The 20,159-nt window shown below is 41.2% G+C and overlaps 1 protein-coding gene across 1 annotated transcript; it reads left to right on the top strand.

Moving 5' to 3' along the window:
- Nucleotides 1-45: 45 nt before the first annotated feature.
- Nucleotides 46-17,771, top strand: LOC130187484 (palmitoyltransferase ZDHHC14-like). Its single transcript, XM_056405147.1, has 9 exons — nucleotides 46-1,111; nucleotides 3,155-3,315; nucleotides 6,037-6,180; nucleotides 6,857-6,994; nucleotides 10,796-10,844; nucleotides 12,615-12,717; nucleotides 12,906-13,015; nucleotides 16,157-16,265; nucleotides 17,173-17,771. The coding sequence occupies exons 1-9, from the start codon at nucleotides 813-815 to the stop codon at nucleotides 17,614-17,616; spliced, it is 1,557 nt and encodes a 518-aa protein (XP_056261122.1). The 5' UTR covers nucleotides 46-812; the 3' UTR covers nucleotides 17,617-17,771.
- Nucleotides 17,772-20,159: the final 2,388 nt, after the last annotated feature.

A 20,159-nucleotide genomic window follows, 5' to 3' on the forward strand; every position in this document is an offset into this window, starting at 1 on the left:
AAAAAAAAAAAAAAAAAATATATGTTTATGTACTTCACTTTTATTTATTGTCTGAACCGTTTGGCTTGTTTATAAATTTTCTACATTTTGTAGAATGTGAGCTCAAATCCCCAAATACAGACCGATCTGCCAGTTATTTGTTAGTTCACTGTAAACTGAATTTCTCTAGGAACTCTTAAGCAGCTAGAAGCCTGATCTTTTTTTCTCTGCAGAGTGGTTAATCTTCGTCAGTTTAGGATCTGTGCAGCCCTGGAGTCGGAGCTCCAGCAGCTCTGCGGAGGATCAGGATGCTCTTCACGTTCTCCTCCTCCTCCTCCTCCTCCTCCTCCTCCTCCTCCTCACTGACACAGACCATCTGAACCTCAGTGCCGCTGCTGTCTAACGATCCGGACCCGGCTCACACCCGGTGCGTGTCCCATCCACAATCGGATCCGTTGCTGTCCTTGGATAATAAAGGCTGGATTATGTGAGGGGGGACGCTGCATGGGCACGAGGCGGGGGTGTTGTGGTGTTTGTTTTTATTTTTTTTGTTGTTTTTTTTCTTTTTGGATTTTGGACCCCGTGAGCCTGCGTGAGACCACGAGTTGATGTTTGTTTACGAAATATTACAAAATAAAAGCCGACGATTTTTGGATTAAAATGCAGGGTTTCCTTTTATTGTGGCTCCTGAGAAGAAAACCAGACCTGAGGATTCACGTTGGAGGCTGACTGAGCATTTGGAGAGCCTGAACGCACCAGCAGCACGCGCACAGCTCTGATTGTATTTGAATTTTTCTGTCTGTATTTACCTGTCCGCTCACCTGTGTGGACACATGTCTCAGATCCACCATGCGGCTCTGGACCAGCACCAGCACCAGCAGCAGCCGGGCCAGTACAACCAGATCTGCACCCGCAGCAGCAGCAGCTCGACCCCGGCCGCCGCAACCGAGGGAGCAGAGCCGTCCTCCTGCCCGGGCCAGAGGAGCCGGACCGCCCGTAGGAAGTGGCAGGTGTTCCCGGGGAGGAACCGGTTCTACTGCAACGGGAGGATCATGATGGCGAGACAGACCGGGGTTTTCTACCTGACCCTGGTCCTCATCCTGCTCACCAGCGGCCTCTTCTTCACCTTCGAGTGAGTAAACACAGCCACGTTTTGTCTTTGGGGATTATAATCTGAAATTTAAATCCAGTTTGAAAAAAAACAAAACCTTTAAAGGTCCTGACCTCTGATCCCCGCTGGTGTTTGTGAGGTCAAACAAAAACAAATGAGTTGAGAACTGACTGTGTTAAAGCACAGTCTAAAGGAAGAATGAACTGAACAGTATTAATAGTGAATCTGTTTATTCACTGTGAATATTCTAATATAAGTATAAACATCATCAATAATAGCTGCTGTTTGTAACTACAAACATCCTGCAATGGTCCCCTGGATACAGACATGTAAATGCCCCCCAGCCCTCCAACACAGGAGCAAGACCCCCAGACTGAGAGAGACACAAAACAACCACAATGCAATGTGATAATTTTGTCTCTTTGTGGTTGTTTTGCGTCTCTCTGTTGTCATTTTGTCTCTGAGTGTCACTGTTTTGCATCTCTTTGTCGTCATTTAGCATCTTTTGTCGTTTTGCATCTTTTTCTCATGGTTTTGTCTCTTTGTCGTCTTTTTGTCTCTTTGTCTTTTGCATGTTTCTGTTATGTCTTTGTGGTCATTTGATTGACTTTCAGAGATATTGACAGTCACTTCAGACAGAGGTTCTGACCCGGAGGTCTTGGATCTTGGGCCCATTCAGCAATCTGTCCCTAAAAAACCAACTACCAATAACAAACCTCAAATAGTTCAAATTATTTGAGCTTTCACTTTTTTAACTTATATGCTATACAAACACATGGGCAGCGCAACAATGCCTACAGTGTTTTCTGTATTTGTTGGGGTCAGGTAGAATGACTTTGTCACGACTTTCAATCAAATGTTGTCGACTTTGTTGTCAATGACTCTGGATTCACAGATTTGTTTTTCACGAACATATTTTGGACATGTGCAGTGAAATGTGGGGTTGGAAGACTCCAGAGGAGCAGCCTTCAATCAGACAATGACTCAGGTGAAATCTACAAGAAACAAGAAATGAGAGCTTTGATGTACAGCCCTCAAATCTCCTTTTATCTCAGATTTCTGTCACTAATCTGATTTTTGTTTCTTTGCTGATCCTCTTGTAGGTATCTTCTCACCTGAACATAAACTGAGCAGTTTCATTTTCCTCTTTTTTATTTACTCACTCACCGGATCTTTGAAGGTGTAAATTTTTAGTATTTTGTGACTTTTCTAGGATTCTGTCAATCTTTCGTTTCGGGAATAACTGCACTCTTCTACCTCTTCAGGCCTCTTAAAGCCATTTAATGCAGCAATGTCAAAAGAAACACATAGATGTCGTGTGTTCTATCAGTCTGGTTGAGAATAATAATCCCTAAAATCTTTTTGATTTTTATTCACTTTTTCTCCCAAAGTCACATTTAATACAAATACCAAAACTCAATGAGAGTGATATGTTTGTAATCCAGGTCCTTAATTCCCCTTTAAATCCCCATGACATATAAAAATACCAGAGTAAATGATCTGTGTCGTCAGTGGAGGCTTCAGCTCCGGCTCCTCCAAACCTCAGGCTGTTTTCTGCTGCTTTGATTTGTTTCAGTGGATTTTACTGACAACAAAAACAAAACACAGACACACAAACATATAGTGATGAGAGGAGCCGTGTTCACTGTCATCAGGTAAAAAGCTCGTCAGTTTCAGCCATAAAAGGCGTCATCAAAGCTAAATTTACCTGCCTGAGTGTCAGCTCAGAGCGACTCTCCGTTCCTCTTCGTTAACTCGATCCTGTGCTTCAGACCCGGTCCCTGCAGACCACCACTGATCCACATCTGAGCCAGAACTGAAGGATTTCATGTTTGGATTTATTCACATAACAGTGTATATTTCTTTTCAGAGTCACTGTGAAAGGATTAGTGATAGAAAAATCCATAATCACAATCAAACCTGAAACACACTTGAAATCAAATCCTCCGAGCAAAGAGTCAGGTCAGGTTGGAACAACAAGTCCTGAAAACACCAGAGATCTCCTGTGATTGGCCGAGAGTCCTCAGTTTGTTTTTGATTGTCCCACCTCCTTTGTTTCTGCAGCTGTCCCTTCCTGGCGTCAAACCTGACCCCGGCCATCCCGGTGGTCGGCGGCGTCCTCTTCTTCTTCGTCATGGGGATGCTGTTCAGGGCGAGTTTCAGCGACCCCGGAGTCCTGCCCCGAGCCACGCCGGACGAGGCCGCCGACCTGGAGAGGCAGATCGGTAACCAATGGAAACACAGACGCAAACATATGAGATCTGGGTGTGGTGTTTCCTGGACACAGCCTGGATGTGACGTTGTGGATTAGTTCCAGTCACATAGTCCTGGGCCACTTTTTATTCCCAGACCGCCCCTGGTTACAATAATCCCGAGGCCTGTACTACGAAGCAGGATCTGAGGTTATCGAGGTAACTTCAGGTTTAACCCTGGGTTTTCAGTCCTACGACGGTGGTTCACTTGTTACCGGGGTAGATCACCATGGTAACTTATGCTGAACTCCTAACCTGCTCCAGAGCAGGTTAATTTAGAGGATCAGATCAAAACCTGTCAACAGCCAAACTACTGACCAATCAGATACCTGGAAAACTGAGTCATCATTCCTACAGGATCCTGACAGGGACAAAAGAGTTTACAATAAAGTGATCAATTATAACGAGCAGTAGACCTTTATATAAATCATTTTGCTGTTCCAGACCAGCATGTGTCCACTCTATACTCTCGACTATTCTAGCTTCATTTGAACCAAACACTTCCTGACAGTGATGAAGCTTTTACTCTCCTCTTCATCACTGCAGCTCAGAACAACATCAGGACACCCTGTGACCATCATGTGATCATACTGTTTACCTTTCACCTTGTTGAATGTCATTTTTGGACGTGGTTATTACCGAACTTACCTGCAGGTGTCAGCGTTTCTTCTGACGATGTTGCTTATAATTAACAACTCCGCCTCTCTCACATGAAGCTGCTTGTACCTGGACATGTAAACCCAGGGTTCACTGAACCAGCTGATGACCTGCTTCATAGTGCTGTTGTAGTAATGTTAGGCTCAGTTAACCCAGATAACTAAAAGTTATCCTGGGTATGTTGAACTTGCTTCGTAGTACAGGCGTAAAATGTAAAAGCTGTTTTGCGAAAAGAAAATATCAGATCCCATTTTTTCATGTTTTTTTTTCCATAGCTTGTCCAAAATAAAACCAAAGTTCTTCACTATAGTCTTGATATCTGGAGTAAAGTGACCGAGCAGCAGCTGGATTTGTTTGAGGAGGTTCTCAGGGTGTCGAGAGCGACCATCATCAGTTTCTTTACTTTGAGCAGACTTTTCATCTGTTTTCATGACATACTTCTGATTTTAGCATCCAGACCTTTAGGCCATTCTTTTGTCGTTAGCGTCACCTCTAATCACCCGTGACGTCTCCTCGCTGTCAGTGTCCACGTCTGTTCAGGTTTTGTTCCTATCAGAGGGACGAAACTGTAAATCAGCTGCAGAATAATCCACTCACTAATGATATATGAGTCATTACAGGAGCCGCTCACCACCTCCTCCAGTCAGTGTGTGTGTGTGAGTGTTTAGATGTTTTGTGTGTGAGTATGTGCAATCACATGTCATCTCTTCAGTTTCTCTGTCAGAAATGCGTCTTGGCGAATCAGTCAGTTGCCACAGAAACTGAACCGTCACCGTCGAAGCTCTCTATCTATTTATGGAAACCTCTCATTATTCTTTGTTTATTTATTTATTCATTTATTTATTTATTTATCTCTGTGGCGGATACAGAATCTGTGCAGCTGTCAATCACCTCAGAGCCGGGGCCTCTCCGATGACCAAACATGGGCACTGATCTCTGTCTGGGTTTGTCTCAGCAGGACAGAAGCTGGATGTTAGTGTGAGGGGGGGAGGGAGGACGGAAAGGCTGTTCCTGATGGTGGTCAGGAATTAATTCAGCGACGCACACCTTCACACGACATCCTTACGTCCTCACGTCCTGACAAACTATACTATAAGGACACACAAGTAAATATGAAGGTATGAAGGTAATATGAGGTTCTGGCCCAGGGTCAGGATGCCACTGAAGAGACACACGGAGACAAAGAGATGAAAAAAAACAACCACATCAACAAGTAAGAAGGCCATAAAGACAGAAAAAACATGGTTGTGTTGCAGGAAGTGGAGCATCTAATATCTAAACAGCTGAAGTCTTGGTCACATCATCATTTAAAACCAGCAAAATCAGTGACTTTCAATTGAATTTCCACAGTCAGAGGATTTGCTCTCAGGTGCAAAGCAATCCCACATGAATCTTTTGTACTGAGTTTAACTTTGTTGAACTTAGACATTAATTTGACTGGTACGGAATCATCTTGGCTTAGTTGACCTTTGATGGAACGGAGAGTCCAAAATGGAGCGAAAATGTAGTTTGATTGATGTTTAGTGTGAAAGGAGTCCGTGGTAGTGATGAACCTGCAGAGAATTATCACATGATTGTTATTACCACCAATACAGTGCAGGAGCGGAAGTCGTAGCAGTCAGATCAGCTTGTGTTTTCCGGTTGTCCGTACCTACGTATGTTCCGTACTGCACCATCCATCAATCTGTCCCATTCTCATGGACGCCATATCTCAGTAACACCTTGACGGAACTTCTTCGAATTTAGCCCAAACGTTCACTAGCACTCAAGGATGAACTGATTACACTTTGGTTGTCAAATGTCAAAGCTCAAGGTCACGGTGACCTCACAAAACCCTTTTTAGCCATTACTCAAGATTTCACACAGAAATTATGACCATGGTTAATATTGTGTATGACTCTGGATAAACAGGGATGTAATCTGAAACTAGTCTGAGTGGAGGATGCAGACAACTGTCAAGCAGTCATTCTTGTTTGTTTGTTTGTTTGTTTTTTTTTCAATAATTGAACTGTTGTTTTGTGTTTGTTTGTTTTCCAGACTCTTCGGGCTGCTCCAGACCTCCTCCTCGCACCAGAGAGGTTCTCATCAACGGACAGACGGTCAAACTGAAATACTGCTTCACCTGCAAAATCTTTAGACCGCCTCGAGCGTCACACTGCAGCCTGTGCGACAACTGTGTGGGTCAGTGTCAGAGTGTGTGTCGGCTTTGCCTACTTGCCTCCATTTACACTCCGCTTGGAGGACGCATGCCGTACATCCACAGTAGAGCGCGCGCACTGAGAATTAAGTCTGGGGCATTTCCTCTGAATTGCGACACGATTGTTTGTCTTTCTAATTTTTTTTTTTTAACTCTCTTAAAACTCAGTGTCCATTTGTTTTGAACGTGCACAGTTGGTTCCCTGTAGCGTAGTAATTTGTTAGTACATTTTTTACGTCGGACAAATACGTCTGCACGTACATCCTCTGATGACAAAAACCCTCACCTATTCGCTGATGCAGAAAGTATAACACTGGCTTTAGACTCATACACTGCATCCCCTGGGGTTTGTTTCCAGCCTACACACAGATTGCTTGAGTTGGTTACAACTGAATACTCTGCAGACAGTCAGGCCTGAGAAACGGCTCCGCTGTATTTGTTGACGTGTTGACAATGTGTAATTATCGTATTCTCTTGAAGGACGCTGGAATTAACTTCAATCAAAGATGAGACAGTGAAGGGCAGAGCTCTTTGTCGTGAAGATGGAAATACAAATAGAGTCATTTATTCTTTGTAGTAAAACAAACTGTGAGACGACGTGACAGTTTTTCCTTTGCGAGTTTGAAGTGATTTGAAATTCAGTTTTATTTTCCTCTTCAGAGCGTTTCGACCACCACTGCCCCTGGGTGGGGAACTGCGTCGGACGGAGGAACTATCGCTTCTTCTACCTGTTCATCGTCTCGCTCTCCTTCTTCACTATCTTCATCTTCGCCTTCGTCATCACACACGTCATCCTCAGTGAGTAACGCCGACAACTCTGCTGCTGCTGCTGCTGCTGCTGCTGCTGCCGCCTCCTCTGCACCGTTTCTACTGTGATTCACTTATTGATTTCTTTATAAAACAACCTCTGACTCTTCAGCTGCTGCACGGATTCTTTTAATAATGTGACCCAGTCAGATCTTTTGTTCACACACACACACACACACACACACTATCTAATCTTTCTTTCTTTTTTTTAAGTTCATGTTTGACAATTAGGGGCGAGGGAAGCAACATAACGCAATTGTAATCATTCATTGCAAAAAAGGAGAATCATTTATTTTTTTTTACTATAATTCTATCCAGTAGAGTAAGTAACATAATGACTATTAGGTTTCCAACACTGTTTGTAATAAAACATCTACAAGCAAAAATCTGGGACAAAATCTTTCAAATGGGGGTCCGTGGTCTAACTTTAGTCAGTTTAGGGGTCCTCGATGTGAAGCAGTTTGAGAACCACTGATTTAAATGATGATGATTTCACTGAGAAACTTAGATAACAACCAAAAACATGACACGTGACAAATGAAAAGCGCTTCGGTTGGAGCCAAATCAGTGAAACAAACATAACAGAAGGTTATTTGAAGTCCACTCAGGGTCACAAGTAGCTCATATAAAAGGCAACCACCCTTTACAGGCAGTTCTTATGTGTAAAAAAAAAAAACACAGAGTTAATACACAACACAATGCAGACAGCAAGGATGACATTTTAGGTCTGCAGCCATGAATGAGATACTCTGTTTATTTTTTCACTAACTGATTAATCATTGAGAGGCTACACTAAGTCCCCATTTATCATTTATAAACAGTACATAAACATTTAATGACTACACATAATAATTACATCCCTGTTGGCTGATTTTCGCTCTGACATTTGAGTTCCTGATATCACAAGTTAACACTAACGACTAATCAGTCTAAAAACTGACAGATTTCTTAGTAAACCTGTGGTTGGTTTTATTTTGAAAAGCTCACCCTGTTATTTTCATCGTTGTTTTGCATATTATAGGTCACAGAGGTTGTTGTGTTTGAGGCCCGGCTGTGTCTCTTTCTGTTGTAGCTGCAGCAGCTTTTCATCAGTGTAATGGATGAATGGAAGCTCGGCCGTCGAATGTCCCGTGATTGACAGGCTGTCGGAGAGAGGCTGATACTGCAGTGTGTTTACTGAAGCCGATCGATCAGACCGCAGCGGCACTTCATGCGGACCCTGCTGGATCAGACTGTTTACATACAGAAACCTGATTACTGCTAGAGATCAGGAGACCGGACTGTGTGTTTACATGATATATGATAGTCTAAACATCATTTTATGTGTGTTGCTTTTGCTTGTCTCAGTCTAATGGGTGTTTTGAATTACCTAGGTCTTGTGTTTGTTTTGACTTTCATCTCATTGGTGTTTTAACTAGGTCATGTCTCTGGTCTCATGGGTATTTTTACTGGAAGTTGACTCAGTCTCATAGGCGTCTTAACTTAGATTTACCAAGGTCTCATATTTAAACTTGTCTCCTCTTGTAGGTTTTGACTTGTCTCAGTCCCATGGGTGTTTTGACTTTGACCTGCCTAGGTCTTGTGTTTGTTTTAACTTGTCTCATTGCAATGGTATTGAGGAAGAATATACACAATCTTCAGTGTATTCAATGTAGACTTGCTGACACCTACGAACAACTCTATAACCCTACTGAGCTGGCCCCTTGATCCTTTCATCAAGGAGAACACCCCTTCTTCCCCCTTACATCACCAACGCTTCATTGTCTTAACAACATCTTACCTGTGCATATGCTGATTCAGTCTAAGGGCCCTTCCTGCCCTACCTGTGGATATGCCGATCCAGCCTAAGAGGCCCTCCTACCCCCTTGATAACTTGAACCTAGGTGTTACACTTTTAGACCACTAGAGAACGTCACCTTTTGTTTCTAATTTCCTTTCTTGTCTGACCAAATGTCTGTAACCCCAGGTATATGCAAATACAGTTCTGTCCATCCCATTGTCTTCAACTGTATAACTGTCCCCTGCCCTACACTCTGGGTCAGTCTACTGCCTCATACCCGCTCTGTGTCAGCTGGCTCACCGTATCCTGGGATACCATTAAACTTCACTACAGCAAACTTGAAACTAAGGACTTGTGCCTGTTTTGTGGATTTTTTGACTCCATCTTGTCTCGGTCTCGTGGGATGTTTTGACTCCATCTTGTCTCGATCTTGTGCATTTTATGATTCAGACTTGTCTTCATCACTACTCAACGATAAAGAAATCTTGCAGAAAAAAAAAAAGTTGACCAGTTGTTGACTGTGAACTGTGCAGGGAGATTTTAATAGAAACTTAAACCAGTGGCTGCCTGGAAGGTGGGCTAAAACTTTTCATTATTTTATGTGTCTGGATCTAAAACCGCCTGCTGATCCTCCCCATCACACTCACTGGCCTAATTCTCTGTGTTCAGGCGGCTGATGTTGTTTTCCTGCCCTGCAGGTCCAAACTGTCAGGAAACTGTATCCTCGGGCTGCTTCACATTCAAACTCTAACAACCGGCTGACTGTCTGAGATAAACCCGTGTCTTCCTCTGAACACTACGCTGCTTGTTGTCTGTTTTTAGCAGCAGAGCTATAAAAAGATCCAGCAGAGTGTCGTGACTTTGATCTACAAGATGTAAATTTAGAGATCAGTAAATCTGTGTACTGACGGCTTCAGCTCATTACTGGAACCCATGCTGTTGGTGGTGTTTAAGTTTGTTGTGGGGAGTTTTTCTCCAGCAGTGAGGTCTGGAAGGCAGTATCAGCTACTCCAGTCTAAAACTATGGTTCATGATAAGGAACCTAAAACTCACTGTGCATATTCACGGACCTTAGAGGTTAATCTCTAATGATGTTGGAGATCTCCTGATCTTTTCTCTGAAGCCACTTCCCAATCGTTCAGAGATCTGTGGACTGGTTTTCATTAGTGTATCTTTAAAACTCTAAGGATCACGTTTAGGGTTGCAATATATTAATCATAGTCTGATCGTCCTATCATCACCCTGTAAAATAGCCGATATGATCGAATGTAACTATCTTCGATTCTGACAAACTTTGCATCAGAAAGATGAATGTATTTCCAGACATAATATTTGAATTAAATGATGTATGGTCGTCAGAGGAAAATGAAGCAGGGAAGCCTGGATACTTCAGCGCACACCTGACATAACGTGTGGACAAAGTAGTAAGATAGATTTCACTGTGCAGGTCAGGAAAATGTTTGTGTTGCTTAGCAACAGTCCAATACCAGTCCAGTTGATGAACTATTTGTGTTGGTGTAGCCAAATAAATGATGAAAAAATAAAAGTGTGTTGTTGCTTATTTAAGCGAGATCACACGAGAGGGAGCGATGCTGTACTGAATATCAGCACGGCTGTGATTTGGTCATAGGTACGAGGTTGCAGGCCGAGTACCAGACAATCACATGAATGCTGACAAGGACTTATGCTAATCATTATATGATGACGGCAACATACAAATAATCTATCATGCTAAATGTTTGGCTATACTAAACGTTAGCATTTCTGCATAATAAGATGTTAAAGGCGAAATGCTAAATTTCTGATCATTCAAGAGAAAAACGAGAACAGGAAAGAGCAGCAACATACGGTTGCGTATTGTCAACATAGCAATGGAAATCAATATTATGTCTACACATGATTACTACATGATTGATTTGTATCATGGATGTAGTAAATAAAAGGGGACTGAGGACGGAATACATGCTAAACATTACGAACTAACCTGAACACAGACTCTCTCCTCTCTGCAGGATCGAACCGGACGGGTTTCCTGAGCGCGCTCAAAGACAGTCCGGCCAGATATCCTTTCACCGCAGGGAGGTCACTGTTTAAAGGGTGGATGGACTCGGAGATGCCTCATGTGACTTTTTTAACTTAGTGACTCTACAACCCTGCTAAAGTTGACACACTGTTTTCACAGCTCACAGAAAATCAAAAACAGGCACTAATTACCCCTCATACATTCCTCTGTCTCTCTGTAAGTTAATAGTGTGTGTGTGTGTGTGTGTGTGTGTGTGTGTGTGTGTGTGTGTGTGTGTGTGTGTGTTTCTGATAAATCAATAGCTCTAACACCAACCACAGGTCAATGAAGTCCCATAATGCATTGCCAAGGTCAAACATTAGCCGTGCCACACACTCTGAGAGCCATACACACATTTACACCCAACTCCACCAGCTTCTTCCCTCTGCTCTTTCTACTGTTTTCTATATGTTTCTACTGTAGATACAAGTTATCAGCTGTGGTCCCAGCTCATTCACCTCAGTTTTCCTGGACCTGTTCACACTGTATGTAACAAATGAAAATAAGGTCAAATGAGGCAAAGGAACAATCAAAGACAATATAAAAAATTTTGAATTTCCTGTTAGCAATTTTCTTATTAACGCATAATTTTATGGATCCTGTATTCCTGGAAACTTTGCTCTTAATTTCAAAAAAGAAATTGCTGCTAATCAACCGATTAGCAGCAATTTCAAAAGACAAAGATATTTGCAACGAAGCCGAACTATAAGAGAAACTACAGCTTTGTTGGATATTGGCATCAGTTCATTTGTGCTATTTTTCACCTACCTTCTGCATCATTTCCTGTTTTGTTTTTTTCTCAAAAACTGAAATTAACGAGTGAGTACTTAATAACTTTCTCAGTTTCCCTTTATAATCAGTAGCAAAGCACATCAGCCTTTCTTGGAAATATTCAAGTAATAAAGAGATAAATGGCCGCTTGTTTTAAGGAAATTATTTGGAAAGTTTTTAGGAAATTACCTGGAAAATATGGAACCTGGATCTGGAGCCAGGTTGCGAAATCTAAAGAAGAATTCTCATTCAAAATTAATAATTTTTTTCTTAGTGAGTAGCATATATTCAATGCGCAAATATAAAATGTATTAGTATTTGTGGTCAGGATCTCTAGAAGGTTTAAAACTTTCTTTTTTGATACTACTGCAACAAGTTAAACAGTAAAGTTGGAAATGTTCAAATCCTGCTTATAGTGGATTTTATGTACCCGGCGGGTGTCATGGAGTAAAACATTAACAATTTGTGCACACAAAAATTAGTAAATCACATTTTTAAAACATTTTTTTGTGCTAAAATGATTATTTTCTGCTCTTGAATGATTCATTTGTGCTCACCGATTAAAAGGACATAGTGATAAAGGGTCAACCCACTCATTTTACATGTGTGATATTCAGTTTACTTGTCTTAGTTAATCCTGTACAGCCTGTGGAAACCGATGTCTGATGTTTTCTTTGGCTCTGCAGCAGAAAATAACCAGGGTTAGGACTTGAGGTGTTGCAAACTTGGTGTGGAGTTTGAAAGACATGGCTGTTTACCAGGCATGGAGGCTCTAATTAAAGACAAAGATAAATGTAGGCTCCTGTGTTTTTGGACTAAAAGTCAGGATATATCCTCTTCTGCTGCTCAGACTTTAACCATTCAGGGAATAAAATTTGTATCATCTACTTTGTTTTTGTTGAGCACAAACTTTTAACCACATGTCTCCAAAATCCCAGTCATAAAGATGTGTGATGACAATCCAAACATGACGTCTTGTCCTTGACTCTGTTCTGCACCGTCCTGGAGGTGGTGGTGTGTTTCTTCTCCGTCTGGTCGATTGTTGGTCTGTCGGGGTTCCACACCTACCTGATCAGCTCCAACCAGACCACCAACGAAGATGTGAGTATAAAAAGCCTTAAACTGTGGTCCGAGGACCAACGGGAGGCCCCTCCCTCCAGGAGGAGGGGGACTAGTCTGATTTCAGAATGGTTACCAATGACTGTTTTTGACCTGGTCATGATATTTGTGTTTATTAACTGGACCAACATTCATGTCTGTCTTTCTGTCTTGGTCTGGTCCTGGTTCAGATTAAAGGGTCATGGTCCACCAAGCGAAGTAAGGATAACTACAACCCCTACAGCTATGGAAACATCTTGACCAACTGCTGTGCTGCTCTATGTGGACCTCTGCCTCCCAGGTCAGTATCATCCTCTGCTGCATCAAACTCAGGACAATCAGGACTAAACTCAGGATGATCAGGACTAAAGTCAGGACTAAACCCAGGACTATCAAGACTAAACTCAGGATGATTAGGAATAAACTCAGGATGATCAGGACTTAAGTCAGGACTAAACCCTGGACTATCAGGACTAAACTCAGGATGATCAGGAATAAATTCAGGATGATCAGGACTAAAGTCAGGACTAAACCCAGGACTAAACTCAGGGCTAAACTCAAGACTAAACTCATGACCAAAATCAGGACCAAACTCGGGACTGTCAGGACTAAATTCAGTACTTAACTCAGGATCAAACTCAGGACTAAACTCAGTACTATCAATGTAAAGTGTGTAAACACTATTCCTTATTCCTTCAGCTTCAGCCACTGGACAACCAATTACAAAAATATTCAAACTTTATGAAAACAGCTCGCCTCACACCTTCCATCATATCTACTTCATTTTTTTCTCTTCCTCCTCCTCCTCCCTGAGCTGACGGTGTGTTTCTGTGTTTAATGAGGACAGTTTTCAGCTGAGACCTTGCTTGAAATAATTACACTCTTCTTTTCCCTCCTCGTCCTCTCAGACAGTTTCTCGCCGCCCCCCTTCGCTGCCGACGAACTGAGCTGCAAAATTAATCAAAAAGAGAGTCTCAGGATGAATCGCTGCAGTTCATCTTTGAGAGAGAGGAATAATATCGGCCTCCTCCTCATCAGTTTTTATGTTTCCATCCACAGACTTCTTCTGTCAAATTACAGCATTTGAGGGGATAAACTGTGGGATCCATCTGCAGACACTTTCCCCTCTGTCCTTACTGCTTTCTCAGAGTAGCTGGTTTGAACTGTTTCACTTAGCTGGTCTGAAATTTAATGGGAGCAAAGCATAATTAAAAGAGGAGTGGATTTGGGAAATATTACCATACAATCTTAGTTATAATATACACCGCATGCCATTTAAGGGTTGCTTCACCCAAATTACAAATACATAAATGAGTAAATAAAAATTTTAAAAAGCCATGTAGAGAGGTAGATTTAATTTGAGATAGCTCTGTGATATTTCACCGATACAATGGAGGTGAATGAATTTAAACAAAATCACATTTAGACCAGTGGTTGCCAACCTGTGGCCTGCAAAGGTACTGCAAATGGACCGACAAATCATTTGCTATACAGTACAATTTTGGTGAATGTAATTATAGAAAGAATATATACATTTGTATTTACAAATAACATTTTTAAAACAAAATCATCTTTAAAAACATTCAAAATATTTAAAAAGTCATGTTTTTTTTCCTCAAATTTAGGCTTATTGCTGTGACAGGAACTTTTATGTTGTTGCTGGCCGGACCACATCTTGTACTTGTTTTGTTCTCTCAGTCTGATTTAAAGGATTACATCATGGCAAAAACAAGTATCAAAATGGATAGCTGGTTGGCAACAGGAGGAATTAAAAGGAAAGAGAGTCGAGAGACAGATGATGAATCAACAAGTGACCTCCCCCCGTCAAACACAAAAGATAAATTGAGTTTCTCCTGCTTTCAGTTCAGTCCTGAATGTTTGATCGTTACCATTAAAAATAAAAAGTTCTCAGAGAAGGCATCATTTGGCCTCCATATTTTTACAGGGTTTAATGTGGGCTGCCAACATTTTGGAGATTTTCAAGTGGGACGTGACTAGAAAAAGGTTGGAAACCACTCACTTAGATAATTCAACCACAGTGTCTATAGTTTTCACTGGAACTACTTTCTACTGAAGAAGTAGTCCCTATGAAAACTGTCCACAGTTCTGTAGTCTGTGGAAACCACCCCACCCCAAGGCGGGTGATTGGCTGTGTGCCAATGTAGTAACCAGAGGAAAAAGATGGTTTGATTATTGATTGATTGATTGATTGATAGATTGTGTGATGGAGGCTGACATGAAATCATTGGCGAGACGGAGGAGTCTGCACAGATTAAAATAAATATATGAAGGATGATGGATGACAGAGAGCAAGCTGCCTGAGGGAAGGATCGTAGAGAGATGAATTTTCAAAATAAGAACATGTGTTAGCAGAGGAAGAAGGTGGAGATGTTTTTTCTTCTTCCAGGGCTGAACATATGGAGACTGATTCATTACACAGTCTGTGTGTGCGTGTGTGTGTGTGTGTGTTGACAGCTTATTAACATGTTGGCTTCACCTGCTGCCATCCATCTGCAAAAACATGCCTGTTTCAGCTCAAGTAGCAAAGGAACAGCAATGCTTAATTTTTCTTATTATTTTTATACGATATTTAACTTTTGAATATCCATTGCCCACCTGCTCAAGCCCCTGTATCTCCCCAAATAACAAGTCATTTTAAAAGGAGGAGGTGGTGGTGTGTTAGTTTGTCAGAAAACTAAATACAAAAATAGACAAACAGACAGAAATTGATAAGATGCCATTCACAGAGGCTTGATAAGATGTATTACTAATTTATAAATCATATACTACAGCTTCATAAATCACTTATAAGCCATTAATAAGAACAAATTTTGGGTTGCCAGGTTTTACAGACACCTTTTCTTTTTTTCTATCTTCTGAACAGCTGCAGCACATCTGGGCCGCAATCCATGTATAAACTGATTATTAACATTTACAACTGAGGACCTGATGGAGTATTTTATGAATGATTTATTAACATTTATAATTGCATATGACTGACTAGCTTTTGCTAATGGCTCATTATAAATTGAGAAACTCAGCGAAGAGGCTTTAATTGCAGTAATCCAGTGGAGAAGAAATAAAATCACAGAAATCTGTATCAGTAAAACTAAAAACTGAACCACACAGGACTGAATGACCTTGCTAACAAAGAGCTGGCTGAACATGTGGATGCACGAAGTGATAACAGTTTCAGTTTTGTCAGAGTTTAGTTGAAGAAAGTGTGCAGACATGTAATTGTCCTCATGGCTTCACCGCTGTGCACATCAGCATATCGTCTGCATAAAAGAGACGGCAAATGTCATGCATAGACGAAGAAAACAAAATACACTTTGGCAAAATGTGTTTTATCAGAACGTCTTACCAATAAAGCTTGAATTTGAATTGAATAACAGAGGTACAGTTTTGCTGTAAACTGACTCAACATCTCCTTGTGTCCCAGTTTGATTGACAGGAGAGGTCTGATCCGGTCTGACACGCCTCAGACCACCTCCCAGTCTAACGGGACCAGTGGCAGCAGCTACGCCTCCACTCAGCTCCACAGTCACAAGGTAGGTGGAGGACCACACCACCTCTGACTCTGTACACCAGAGTGACAGTTGATCAATACTGACGTGATAGATTATATAAATCACCAGGACATGGAGGGAAAAAGATGCACAGCTTCTCTGAATAGAAAAACAAATCATTTACAATCATTTGTGCTTTGCTTAATTCAGCAAATTACAGTTTACTCCTTTCACACATCACAACATGACGAGTTCTATATATGATAAAACCAGTCATGTTACAAATTCCAACATTTACACAGCGGCATGCAAATATTTGGGCACCCCTGGTCAAAGTTTCTGTTACATTGAATAGCTAAGTGACAAAAGATCTGATCTACAAAAGGCTAAACGATGACACACTGGTCATCTATACCCATATGTATATGGATAAATGCCTTATAAATTTTATTTTATAATTTATAACAATTTTATATCAGACTACAAGTAAGGATTATTTTCATCATGATTTAATAACCTGATTATTTTCTCAGTGGATTGATTGAATGATTGTATGGTTTATTAAATTTCAGAAAATTGTTTTTCAAATTCAAAGTGACACCCTAACAATGTTTGTTTTGTCCAACCAACTGTCCAAACCTCAGGAGTGTCATAAATGAATTAGAACGATAAAAGGAAAAGCAGCAAATCTTCACATTTGAGAATCTGGAACAATGAAATGTTTGGAATTTTTGTTCAAATAATGACTTGTATAAAAATACTGTTAGTTAGTTAGGTAGTTATGTTTTGTTTTTAAAAGTCTTCATCTGAAAAGGAACGAGTGGTGTGGAGTAAAAAGTAGAATATTTCCTTCTGAAATGTAAAGCGGAATGTGCTTTCCATTTTGCAGCTGATAAAAAACACAGAATCAGAAGAGACAAATTCCTCAAACCTCTGCTCTCTGTCTCAGTGTGATCAGGATCAGTGTCTCCAGAGCACCAAGTTTGTCCTCCAGGCAGCAGCCACTCCTCTGCTCCACAGCGACCCTGTGGTATTGGCACCTCTGCCAGGAAAGACCACCACCCTAGGGGGCCCCTGTGCCTACCTGGCCCCCACCCAGCAGTCCCTGCCATCCTGCGGGGGAGACGTCTTGACCATGAGGGACGCTGCTGCCGACTCTCACTGCCACCACCACCTCCACCATCACCACCATCACCACCACCATCACCTCGTCAGTCCAGAGGAAACACCATGCACCACGCCGCAGGGCGCCCTGCCTTGCCCCGCCCACCTGCACCTCCACCCCCAGCCTCACCCACCTGTCCCCAGCCCCGCCACCCTCTACGATCCTGCCAGTCAGGACGCTCTGCACGAGGACTCGGTCAGAGGGCTGGTCAAACTCAGCTCTGTGTGAACCAAACTGACCACACTTAAATTTAACCTCCGTTTGACCCTTGTTTAAGTTTGGTCTCTATAGAGTGTGTTTCCATCCACCTGAATTTATTCATATTTTTTTCAATCTGTGCATTAAAAAACTTGAAGTGGAAACACCAGTTTTCACAAAATGTTTTTCCTGTTGTCTGAAGAGACAAAATCAAATTTCTTTTGTCCATTTTCTGGAAGTTCGTTTCAACTTTGCGCAAAATGGGAAAATGGATGGAAAATTGACCGATGACATGACAGAGTCTATCGTTCCAGGGCAAGTCAAATGGCTAATTTCATTTTTTTAAAGACCTGTTACATGGGTCAAATATGTTGTGGAGTATAAAAAACTATATTGATCTCTGAGAGGTAGATGAGGTATAGTAGAATGTCTCAAAAATGTTAATACTCAAGTAAAAAATCTGAATCTCCAAACTACTCCAGAGTTGCTAAAAGTCTCTTCTGCAAACAGGCGACTTCTCTCTTTATGTCAAACATGACATTTGGTGGTTTTTAAAACCCTCTGCAGTTCTTTTTGGTCAATTTTTGCTGACTTTCTCTGCGTTCATTGTTATTTAATCAGTGCTTACCTCACATGCTTGGTGTATTTTCATTCAGTACAAACTCAGCTACTGTTTCTGGTTTAAATTATGTCAATTTAACAAAATAAAGAGAAGTCAGGAACCCAAAATAAACATGCAAAATAACAGCCAATGTACAAATCTTTAGTGATAATGACTCAAAGTATTACTATAGAATGGGTTAAGGTTGTAAAAGATATTGTTTCACTTTTTATACGCACAAACACGGCAGGAAAAATGTTGTAAATGAAACTATAATAGAGTCTGTTTACATTTATAAGTGATTTAATCCCAACTGGTTTTTGTGCCTTTTTCATTGAAAGTCTGGAAGTTAAGAACTGAAAAAATTCATGATTCACAGTTGTAAACATTTCTTTCAAAACCGTTTTTATATATAAATTGGATGTTATGTGAAAAGCTCAATTTCAGCATTTTCAACTGGTTTTCTCAGCTTGTCTCTGCATGATATCTAAATGAAGTTATGATGGTACAAATATGCTCACGGACTCTAGAGGGTTTTAAACAAAAATAAAGTTAATGTATTTGCAAAGGATCAGGTTTGAATGTGGAAGTTAAGCAAGATGGTGTGTAAATTAAAAACTGAAAACTGAGTTTTGAATGAAGAAGAAGTCGCCAAATGATTTTGCTTTTTGCTTCCAGAGAGTATGAATGCCAAAAATACCTAAAATATTCAGACTTTTAAATATTCAGGATGACCTGTTTTACCATTTCTTTATCTGAGGTGAGACTGCTGCTGGACCAAAGCCATATTATGTCCTCATTCACCTTCTGCTTCTGTTTGTTAAACCCTCTTTTTTTCATTTCTCCAGGAACTTGACTTCACCCTCTTTCGTAGTCTCTGTGGACTTGATGAAGTCAATTCTGTGTCCTGCCACAGTGGACATTTAATCCAGAATAAGCTAGTCCAGTGCCAAATGGACATCCGCCTTCAGCTGCAGTCGAACCAGGACCAAAGTCACGACTGACTGTTTTTTTTTCACAAATCAAGTGGCTGCTCCAGGCAACTTAGTTGTGAAGTGTTTCAGTGATTATGTGGAATAATGAGGACTGACTGTTATTATCAGAAGAGCTAACCTGCATAAATCTTCAGGTTTTCATTTGATTCATGTAAAGCAGGAATCAGGACTGAGGTTCACATAGAACATCTGCAGACCCGAGTTCATCAGCTTGTTTTGAGCGAAGCACCAATACTGCCACATGTTCACCCGGAGTTCACTTCTTTAAATGATAATAATGAATATTAAAGGCCGGTCACATCAGAATTTAAAATGGCAAAATCAGTGGAGTTGCTCGCAAAAGGTGAAGAAAATCCACATAAATTTGCACCATTAGCCAGTATCAAACTGTCCCTGAGTGCATAGAAAATGGAGGAAGCTATTGTAGCTCATTAGCTGTGTGTCATCATCCAGTTTCCTTGAAGCCCCTCTGTCATAGTATAAAAGAAAATAAGAGCAATGGTGACACTGAAATCAGTGGCAGAAATACTGTATGTCCGTATGTTTGAATAAGTTGTGTGAATCATCCCTTTAGCAACCGAGCTAAGCTAACGAGCTAAGGAGTTTGCTAACTTGAAACACTTGTTAGCTACCCAGAAAGCAAAATATATCCAGCTTACTTGCGCCACATGCTTGTGTTTCTTCTGGCCCAGTATATGCCCTGTTCTGAGAACGCAAATCTGATCCATATGCAGCATGATTGTAACATATGGACAAATTCTGGCGCACACAGAAAATCTTCCAGTTGTCAGCCAACACAGGAGGATAACAGCCTAGATCTGCCCAGATGTGGAAGTATATGAGCCAGACTTGGGCTGAGGATTCAGGCATATGTTGGGCCAGAAGTTTCTTTTTGCTATTTGCATTGGGGAACGTTATTTCCTTCCCTCTTTTAAGAGGAGGAGTGTGGAGTGGTAAACAAATTGTCTGGGGCAGAA

This window comes from Seriola aureovittata, chromosome 19 (assembly GCF_021018895.1).
Source record: "Seriola aureovittata isolate HTS-2021-v1 ecotype China chromosome 19, ASM2101889v1, whole genome shotgun sequence".
Taxonomy (NCBI): domain Eukaryota; kingdom Metazoa; phylum Chordata; class Actinopteri; order Carangiformes; family Carangidae; genus Seriola; species Seriola aureovittata.